Source organism: Papilio polytes, unplaced genomic scaffold (genome assembly GCF_000836215.1).
Source record: "Papilio polytes unplaced genomic scaffold, Ppol_1.0 DF823823.1, whole genome shotgun sequence".
NCBI lineage: Eukaryota > Metazoa > Arthropoda > Insecta > Lepidoptera > Papilionidae > Papilio > Papilio polytes.
Window position 1 is genome coordinate 3,527 of NW_013525381.1, and position 10,846 is coordinate 14,372.

General features: G+C 31.1%; 2 protein-coding genes across 2 annotated transcripts in view; one reads left to right on the forward strand and one right to left on the reverse strand.

Moving 5' to 3' along the window:
* Positions 1–2,355, forward strand: part of LOC106103315 — a gene marked incomplete at its 5' end in the record, with an annotated part of 5,877 nt that extends 3,522 nt beyond the window's left edge. Inside the window, one exon of the mRNA XM_013283051.1 lies at positions 3–2,355. Within this exon, the coding sequence (XP_013138505.1) occupies positions 3–2,046 (2,044 nt within the window). The remainder of the gene's footprint in view (positions 1–2) is intronic.
* Positions 2,356–8,667: 6,312 nt separating this feature from the next.
* Positions 8,668–10,846, reverse strand: part of LOC106103347 (TNF receptor-associated factor 6-like) — a 5,161-nt gene continuing 2,982 nt past the window's right edge. The window contains exons 5-7 of the mRNA XM_013283088.1: positions 10,339–10,496; positions 9,477–9,731; positions 8,668–9,091 (exon numbers count right to left, since the gene is read on the reverse strand). Of these exons, the coding sequence (XP_013138542.1) occupies positions 8,764–9,091; positions 9,477–9,731; positions 10,339–10,496 (741 nt within the window). The 3' untranslated portion in view covers positions 8,668–8,763. The remainder of the gene's footprint in view (positions 9,092–9,476; positions 9,732–10,338; positions 10,497–10,846) is intronic.

Sequence of the window (10,846 nt, forward strand, 5' to 3'; positions counted from 1 at the left end):
GAAAATGTAGAAGTTAGTTTAAGTAACGATCTCGGTAAAGAGGAGATGGAATGCAAGCGCGATGTACGTGTGGGTTCCTCGGCGGACGTCGAGTTGGAGCGTGAGGTTACAACTATATCACTGCCAAAATCGAATAGGTCGTCGGATGATATTCAACCGACGGCCCGAATTAGATGTAAGAAATCTCCCACCAAATTACCAGTTAGTGAGAAAGCTGCTAGTGACATTAGTTTTAAGGATAATAAAAAACCAGATGTTGATAATAAATCAACAAAGAAAGACAGAGAAGAGAATAAATCAATTGTAGGTATCAAAAATAGGAATGATAATCCTATCAAGAAAAGTGAGACTACGGCAAGAAAATCGAAAGAACTCTTAGACAAAAAAGAATTGAAGCAAGTAACAGAATCAATACTAGCCCCGCATAACTTTGATCTTAAAGCAGACAAACATTGTGATATAGAAGCGAAACCAATTTCAAGCGGAGTAACAGAAATAAAAAAGACTTCTATACCAGAGTTTGATACTGAACCGTTAAATGTAATTAAAGAAAAGCGTATTACAGAAACTATCAGCAAAAATGAGACGAAAGCTTGGGATGTGGTTTCAAATGAAACAAAGGACATAACAAAAGAATCTGTTTTGATTACAAAAGAAAATGAAGATAATAAAATTAAAATTAAGAAAAGTAGAAAAACGCGAAAGTCTCAAGAAGATACTAATACAAAAGATGATGAGGATAGTTTTGTAGAAATTCACAATATAGAAGAAGACACGCAATCGGCAGATACGGGCGAATTAGTTTCTATTTCTTCACCATTCGAAGAGTATGACCCATCGACCTCTTTCTTATCTAAAAATAAGAAGTCACGGTCTCCGAAAATTAATATACACGATAAAAATGATTACGAACAAAATCTGGAAGAAGCTATACAAGAAATTAAGCCAATGACTAAATCCAAAACGCAAAATCAACCCGATCTAAACAAAAGTGAATTTGATTTACTATCTGATTATAGATCCTTTAAAAAAGAAAACACAAGAAAAGCATCGGCAGTAGAAATAGTGAATGTCGAAACTACCGAAGGTAAGTTAGATGAAATTTGCTCAATAGGTAAAGAAAAAACAACAAAAACAAAATCACAATTACCAAGTAATGTCGGGCAACCAGAAGAAATATCTGCATCCGAATCTAAAGAAGTTTACGTTATAAATACAACAGAAGACGATTATCCTGATATTCAAATTACAAGGGCTAATAAACCACGTAAAAAATCACCTCAACCTACCATAGATACAAGCAAGGAAATTAAAACAACCGTTAAACCGCCAATAAAGTCTTGGAGTACCATAGCCGCATCTAAAAATGTTAAAAAACCAGAAACAGATAAAAATGTAGTTCCGATAGAGACGACTATTAAAAAGAATGTAGAAGATGACATGAAGTTAAAACGAGAAGCACAAACATCTACAATTGTGGAAACATCACTTCAAGAGAAGTTAGCTGAGCTTTGTAAAAGGACAGATATTATAGTGGCAGAATGTGGTGAGCCTTCGGGTTTAAATTTTGTTGAAGAACATCATTCGGTAATTCAGGAACTTCCACCATTAGACGGTATGGGATTCGGATTAGATGAATTCAAACTAGAAGTCATGAAAGATAGCTTGCTTGAAGTAGCAGATGTAAAAGTTGAAAGTCCAATTTGCAAAATCAGCCTTGACGATATACTCTTGTCGATGAAAGAAGCTAAAGTTATCGACTCTAATACATTTAATTTGATCGATATTGAAAAATCGCCTGTAAAGAAGGAAAAAAGTTGTAGTGTGATAGAAACTGATAAAATTACCTCTCAAGAAGTAAAGATCGATGAAGAAGGTAAGTCAGAGAAAGACAAAGAAGTAATGGAAAAGTCATCTGATGATGATGTGACGTCACCAGTTTTGTCTACAGACAGCGATAAGGACGACAAGAAAGGTACTGCAAATTTAATTCAGTCTTCGCCAAAGCAATCTAAATCTAAAAAATCACGTAGGAAGAAAAAATAATAGAAAATGTGTTCAGATATTTGAGCTTCTATTTTAACTTAGGCTATGAAAACGGATATTCGAAACTGCTGCTATTAGGCAAGTAATAATTAGTTAAGTGTGGCAATAATAAATAATGCACATGTAAAATTAAAAAAAAAATCAAAAACTTTAAACTGTGTTTATTGCGTAATAATAATTATGTAGGACAATTATATCGCCTGTTTTGAGAATTAGCGGTATCTTATCACAGTTTTATCACAAAAAAAAAATCTTATAAAAAATATAAAAATGTAGCAAAATAACAAAAAAGGTGAAAGGAAAATAACTAAAAAAAATAACTTCTGAAGGTAATTTAATTTACATCTTTAAAATGTATACTCAATTCTTAGATTTTATTAGGTAAAAAATATCAATTTTACGTCAAAATGTTTTACTATTTTTTTAAAATTAATGTAATAAAATCTTAATTTAGAAAGTTACAATTGTCATGGAAAATCATGACTTGTATTTTTTGACTTGAAAATTTTAGACTTTTTTGAGATTTGTTGTTGCACATTGTTGAAGAGAATCGACCTCTGTATTGTTGTATGTCTACATCAATTTACTATCTTCACAATAGCAAAATAGTTTTAATGCCGTGCTTCTTATGGTACTTATTTCTCTAATTTATTTAGTTTGTAGATTAATTAGACTCTAATGCTTACATTTCAAATAATGAACGCTGTATCCACTAATGGCTATTGGGTTTAAATTATTGAGGTCAGTAAGACAAAAAATAACTCAATGTATCTTTACTGTACAAAATAGAATCTCGTACTGTATCATTTTAAAATTAATTATTACATATTTATCCTTTTTATTAGTTCAAATTTGTACATATATTTATTTATTAGTTTTTAAAACACAAATGTCCGCTTAAAGATTGTTTTTACTATTGTATGCAAACTGTTATCGTTGATCTTTCCATCTTAGCAAATAATATACAATATGAGCGAGACCGACGTATGTGAGAAAGAGATAAGAAAAATGGCGGCTCAACTGTCATTTGTGACAGATCAGTTTGTGTACTCAGTATTATGTATTGCCAGCTTTGTGTATTGTATTCTGCAAGTTTACCTGATTTTTTTGGTATAAGATACCTCCATTGTACAAAATTTCAATAGTTATATTGTAATATGTAAATTGTGATCAAAGTGAAATATTTAAATTTTTTAGTTTGTCAATATCTAATTTATGTTAAGACTACAATGCACAGCTATAGTTCAATTAAGTATTATACGCAAAGATTTTTTTCTTTTATTTTATTTACCATGTTTATAACAATGTTTGTAACATGACAAATATTTATTTTTTATAAAAATTTACACGACATATTTATTTGATTATTTTTTATTTAGTTTTAATAGGCAAATTTGATTGGTGCATAATATTTTAAAAATATTGTCGAAATTTTACTTTTTCGTATTTAGGTTATAATTTTGGTTTATAGGAAACCTGATAAAGACATGGCGTTTTATTTTTTTGAATATTTTTTTTTCTTACAACCAAAAAAAAAATAACATGAGATTTTAATAATGCACTTTTGGATTGTAAATTCTTTTATTGTACCACAATTCTGACTGTCTAACATATTTGGCTCAGTAAAAAAATTTTTTGTCAAAAGTGTATCGACAAAGAAATCCGCGTAAAAAAGCCGCATACTATAAAATAATTTGACGAAAAATTGTTTTACGGGCCGCTTAATAATAAATGTTATTTCAGATTTCTAAGTAAATCATTTTTTGGATTACTTTGTACAAAAAAGTATTATTATTACGTATGAAAACTTTTTGTACAAAGTAGCCTTATAAATTTTTTGGATAAAATAGAAATTTTAAGCTGTAGGTGATGTTTTTAAGTAAATTTGACCCCTGTAATGTTGTTCAAGTATTAACTTTTAACTCTTTGCTAACTGCCTTGTATCAGACACATTTGTTGTAGTCTTGGAATGTTTGAAATATTGCTAAATTAATAAAATGAGCATTTTGGAAATTCAAAAACTATTTATTGTGTTTTATTTCTACCCTCTAAATATAACAATAAACACACATATACAAATTATCACAGAAAGACCAGTTAAAAATGATCAACATATATTATTAAAACTTAAATCTAAGAACCGTACATGTCCCAAATATCACAATAGCTGTGTATTCCCTATTTAAAAAGAGAAATTGCAATTGTTTATAAATTGAAATTTAAAAAGTAAGCCAACAGTGTATGGAAATACCTTAGAAATACTATCTTTGTTTTAATCCCACTTAATAAAACGTTAACATTAAATTTATATCTTTACACATTTAATCAAGTAAATAAGTACTTTTGTTTTTTTTTAATTGGCTATTGTGGAAATATTCTCGTAATTGTGCAAACGCTTATAGGTAACACGAGCGGGGGTCGTTTCGAGCCGGAGGCGGAGGAGTTGAGCTCGAGTAGTTTCAGCTCCGCGTCCCGCGCCTCCCTCGACCCGCCCTCCTCGCCCACTCCCAGCTGCAGCGGCGACAACCTCATGCACTTCCCCGGAGACTCCAGCAGCTCCGTATGAACGCAAAACAATAATTACACAAAGCCAGTGGCCCAATAATGCCTGCTTCACATATAGCAATACAGTTGGACTGTACTTCCCAACTGTACTGGCATTCAATAGTGTGAACACTAATTAAAGCTAGTCAACATATACAGGCCTTGCCCAGTCTGCGCTATTGCATGGTTTACATCGATTAGTTCAGTTGTTGTGTGACCGCTAACACAATGAGTGTCGCTTGCCTTCACAACTGTCTAACTGGCCAAGTGTGAACCGGACTTACTGTCTAACTGTACTGGCAAAGTGTGAACCAGACATTAAAATGACTTGCAAAACATCCAGCAAAGACGTTTGATAACTAAGATGTCGTTTGGCTTTAATTTTTTTTGCGATTCTATGTTTTTATTCCGTAAGTTTTAAGGGATATCGGTGTAGTTCTTTTTGATATTGGGGGATTATTCTTGATGGAATATCTTGATGTAATAAATCATAGGAATTTTCTAAAGGTCTCAAATTTAATGCTGCTTTTGAAAAATAACGCAAGCTTCTACAATAGTACTTTATTAATGTAAGGATTTTTGTTTTATTGCCTAACTCTTTAATATTTTTACATATTGAAATGTAATTTACAATTATTAATTATTAAGATTTTAATTTCAAAATAAATTACTTTATTAGTTTTAAGTAATTATCTCAAGTAGCATTAAACTTCTGCTTAACTATTTTTATATTGTCTTACTGTGTAACGCTTATCTATAAGATTTCTGTATTTAAAATAATATTAGATTTTTATATATTTTCAATTGTATCTTGAGATGAAAGAAAACCGTTATTTATATTGGACGAAATGAAAGAAATTTCAAAATGATAATGTGTAATATATTTTAAATGTATAATATTAAGAAATTTTTTGTAACTTTTATATTTACTTTTTAAATTTAAACCATGAAAAAATTTAAGATATCTTGAGCGTGATTGTGGTCAGACAATTTCAATAAAATATAGTATGAACATGCAAAAATGCAATTTAGATACGAAAGTAATTGATTTAATATATACTTTTTTGTAATTTTTGTATTTTAAAGTATCAACATAAATTGATCACGTTAAAAACTCTAAAAGTATAAAGTTAATAATATTTATAAAATAAATATTCCAATCATATTTTAGTAGGGGCCCAATATTCATTTGTTCATTTATCACAGTGTTTTACAAAAATACGAAAAAAGTAGTCTTGTCTGATAACTAAAAAAATGTCTATGTCACTGCTTACAATAAAAAAATCTGTTTGTTTAACTTTAGTGTTATTACATTCGACATTAATTCATGCATTTTACCGTTACTGTGATAAATATGTTGTAGGTTAGGTCGTGACGTCATACGAAGTATATACCGACTTGTGTACACTCCAAATGTTTCAGTACTGGAACATTCCAATTAATCTTTGTATCAGTTGCCATTTTCGTCTTTTAGTTTATTTTCTAAGCCGTTATTCTAATGTTTACGTTTCAATTAAAATGTGGGGTCAAATATGACTTATGACCTAACTTTGTGTGAGAAAATACAATTCGAATATGATACATATTTATTTCAATAATCTAATTTAAATGTTAAAATATAACATTGGAATATTTGTGTTTTTTCTGTCTGGTGTTCATTATTTTATTTGTCTTAACTTAGTCATTTGGTCTCGTTCATTATAAGTATGTTTGAAGAATGGTGGTTAATAGGAATCAATGTAATGGATTAGTTTTATTTTTTGTTTTTAACGATGCAAAATTGCCTGCAGAATCTTATAGACAATACCATGAGTCACTTTTATGTCTTAATTATAATATGTGTTACGAATATAATGATTTTATTTAAGGGCGCACATTAGGAAATATGACGTTTTTATTTATATTAAAAACCATAATAATCTGTGAACTCCATCGGATGTAAAATTATGTAGGAAACATTCTTAGCTTCCAGATATATAGCTTAGTGATAAAATTGGTTTTGAATTGAATGTTTTAAACTACCCCATTATGTAGATTTTTTTTTGTAAAAAAAGGGGGCAAACGAGCGGCGTGAACACCAAGGTGGACAACGCCGCCCATGGCCATTCTTAACACCAGAGGAACTACAGATGCGTTGCCGGCCTTTGAGGAAATGATAGGCTCGCTTCTTGAAGGACCTTAAGTCGAATTGGTTTGGAAATACCGCCGAGGACAGACCGTTCCACAACGCGGCTGTGCGGGGCAGGAAGTTCCGCGAAAACCGCACGGTTGTGGAATGCCAGCCATCGAGATGGTGAGGATGGTACCTGGCGGTCTGTCGTGTTGTCCGATGACAAAACTCGGCGGCAGGAATCGTTGACCCAATATATATTATTTCCCTTTGGGTCGATTGATCGTATAAATTTATAGCCCAACGGGAAACACTAATGAATGATCTACAGTCATTGAGTCTATTCATTTTAATCATGTATTTTCATAAATAAGTTTAATTATATTTAGTTATGTGAAATTGGCGCCATAATCTGTGTCAAATTGTTTTCTAGAACGTGTAGTTTAGTTGTAGTGGACGAAATTGTGATGGTTGAATGTGATATGAATTTGAGTGTCTTTGGTATATTAGTTTTTTTATATAAATGCTAGATATATTCCTATATTTATTAAGTATATCTTGTAAGCTTAATTACCGTATTTTGTAACCGATGATAAATAAAACAATGGATTCATAATAAATGTTTTATTTCGATACATTCTAATTACTACTATACAAAATGTCAAAAGTGAGTTTCTTTGCCCCTCATTAGTGCATTATCACCAGCTATACCTCCCCACTTAGGTTAGGGTGACTAGGCCATAGTTAAGTCTTTTTACTCAACACTATCTTATTATTAAGGAATAATAAAGAAACATCAATTTTTAGTACATTTATTAAAGAATAACACCAATAAATAACAACTCGTACAATACAGCACCTCATAAAGATATGTTTACAATGTTAATAAAAAAAAAATAATTAAAACATGAGATTTAATAAAATGAACACTTATATTATTCCAGTTTAAAAAAAACATTGAGAACTTTAGACACATAAAAAGTGGAATTAATATCGTTTCAATGGAATGTATATATAATATAAAATATTATAAATTTTAAAATAACTTACAACAAACATTTCTTTATTGGAAAAATTCTATTTAACTAAATATTTTATTGTGCTGTATAACACAGTATAAAATGAATACTGAAATAATACCGTTAAATACTTTTCATAAAAAATCACTAACCATATATATTGTAAAAAGTATGGAATGTTAGTTTAAAACACAAGTTAAGTAACGAATAATGTAACAAGGTATCAGATCTAGCATAATTATATGAATCATTTTAAATACAAATTAAATATAAGATTCTGTTAAATTGGACGGAGATAACTAGAAAAATTAAGTAAAATAATGGATGTACCAAATAAATAGTATTTTATTAATTACGAAATAAGTACAAACGTAAATATAATCTCATTTGAAATAATCTATGTCAATATATTTTCACTTAATAAAAAGGTTGCTATAAAAATACAATATTTAAGACCTGTTCCACCACTGATAGAGGCTCAGATAGCTTAAAAATGACGTCACTGTCAGATATGGGAACGATTTCCGAGATTTCCATCACATATTTTACTTTTTACACATTTAATTGTTATCAGACAATTAACAATATGGTGGGACAGGCCCAAGTATGATAAATACAAATTTAAAATGTACACATAACATATTTACTTATAAATCGATAATAAAGTGAAAAACTAGATTATGTCGTTAAAAAACTACATAAAGATTAACTTATAAACTCTCCATAACATTTATTATATGGACTGAACGTAACAAATATCAAATTGGTAGCTGATGTTTACTACATTTTTTCAACCTTCTTATTTCTGACAGTGAGTCGATGACTTGATGTCAAAAGTGATTTGTTGGATGTTTTCAACAAATCTCTTTTGATTCTAATACTTGGAAGTTTTAACTGCAAGGATTAAGAACATGAAATTGAAACTTGGTGGACTTTTTCTTTGCCATATTACAACCGGGCAGTGACAGTGACTGTACCTAATAAACATGAAAAGTACAGTCACAATAACAATATTTAGACAATATAACTTTTATAAACATTTAACTACACACATTTAATAGTAACTTTAATGACAAGCACATCATTTTTCACAAATCCGTTCCTAAGCACATCACTGAGTAGAGCATACTCGGTGTACCCGAAGCCTCTGAGACAGATCTCAGCGCTGGGCTTCCGGAATGCAACCAGACTGGAGTTGGACATCATAGTGTCCCTCTGTGTCCGCTCCCCGTCCACTTGGTTGATCATAGCGAAGGAGATTCTTCCATTGAATGGCCACTCCAAGCAGTCATCGTTCTCTGTCTTCATCAAGTGCACATGCAGTGCAAAGAACAGTGGGTTCTGAGGTGATATGTTTAAACGAACGCAGAACCTGCAAAATACATTTAATATAGAAGATATAAAATTGCTCCTAAATAAAATTTATTTGTATTAAAATGTGTATTTCATTTTTTCAATACAAAACATTACAATTCAAAACATGCTATAGTTATAAATTTTTACCCATATCCTTGTTTGCTTTGTAGTCTCGTTTTTGTAAAAAAAAACAATTATTTTTTAACAAATAGAATGTTTAAAAAACTATTACTAATTAAAAAACCTTTTCTTTTTCATGAGTTAAACATAATAACATACTATGTATATACCATCTACACTACTATGTTTAATTAAAAAAAACTACTTTTCTTTTGTCATGTCACATGTGCCATAGTTCTAAATCTGGTAAAATTTTCACAAAAAATAACTCAATATCCAACCTGTATCCATTAGGCGATGTATAAAATCCGGGGCTGTAGAGCATTTTATAATTATCTTTAAGCATAGCGTCAAGCCTCTGCTGGAAGTTGTCGACTCGCCAGACGTAGTTTCCAGCGCAGTATCGCAGCAGCATGTCGCTGTTCTGCTTCACCTTGGCCACGGCGAGCGCAGACAGCTGTTTAGTCAAGTTTGCCAGCACTATGTCCTGCTCGCGGTTACGTTGTTCCAGTACTACTACACGCTCGTATAGAGCTCTGCAAGGCAAGAGACAGTTCATACCAGACAAGATCGCAAATGAAATTGAGCTTTAAACAATTGCAATAAGGTTTACTTTAACTTGTAACGATGTTACATGCTTGATTTTGATATGAAAAAACGTGCAAAGTAAAATTAAACCTTATTTCAATAACATATAGCTCGTTTTCATTTGCATTAAAAAAAATTCTCTGCTTTACGCTTCAGACTGTCCAATGGATTCTAAGAGAAATAGATGAAGTAATCTTACGAATATTATAAATGCGAATGTTTAGATGGATGGATGGAGTTTGTAGCTTAAACGACTGAACGGTTCTCGATGAAATTTAGCATAGACGTAGAAGATAGTATGGAAGAACACATGACTACTCACTTTTGTATTTTTTTAATTACACGCGGACGGAGTCGCGGGCGAAAACTAGTTTGTGAAAATTTGAATACCACATGCGTATTAAAGAGTCAAGTTGCATTAGTAATATAATATACTATTCCATTAATTTTTTTATTTAAATACTCTTTACTGATTTATTTGGGACAAGCAGTTTATTTCTCCTTAAGGGAGAATACGATCTACGATCTGTAAACATTATTAGTAAGAATAGTTACCTTATGAGTGTGGTGGTGTTAGTGAGGGGCGCGGCGGGCTGCGCGCCCTCCTTGTCGGGCGCCTCCCACAGGTTCATGGCCTCCTGCTCCTTCGTGTCAATGTTAGCGTTCGATATGTCATTGTTTATCTTTATCTCGGAGTACGCGTTCATGAGAAACTGAAATAGAAGTCAATTGATACATAACATATCGAAAAAATATACCTTGTTTTTTAGAATCGTACATGAAAATAGTGAAAGCAAAGGACATTTTTTGGAATCATTACAGTAGTTTTTTTTATTTTGAGAATTAAAAATTTTCTTACAAGGAAACTGTAAAAAGCAAAAATATTAATACTAGTTTATACCCGCGATTAAGTCCGCGTGGAATTAAATAAAAAAACTAACCATAAGTAATCTCTGTGTTATTCCAGACTTTGTCAAATTTCGTTACGATCCTTTAAGACTTTTCCGAGACAATTTCTAAGAAACCTCCTTATACGCTTTCATATCTTACTAATATTATAAAT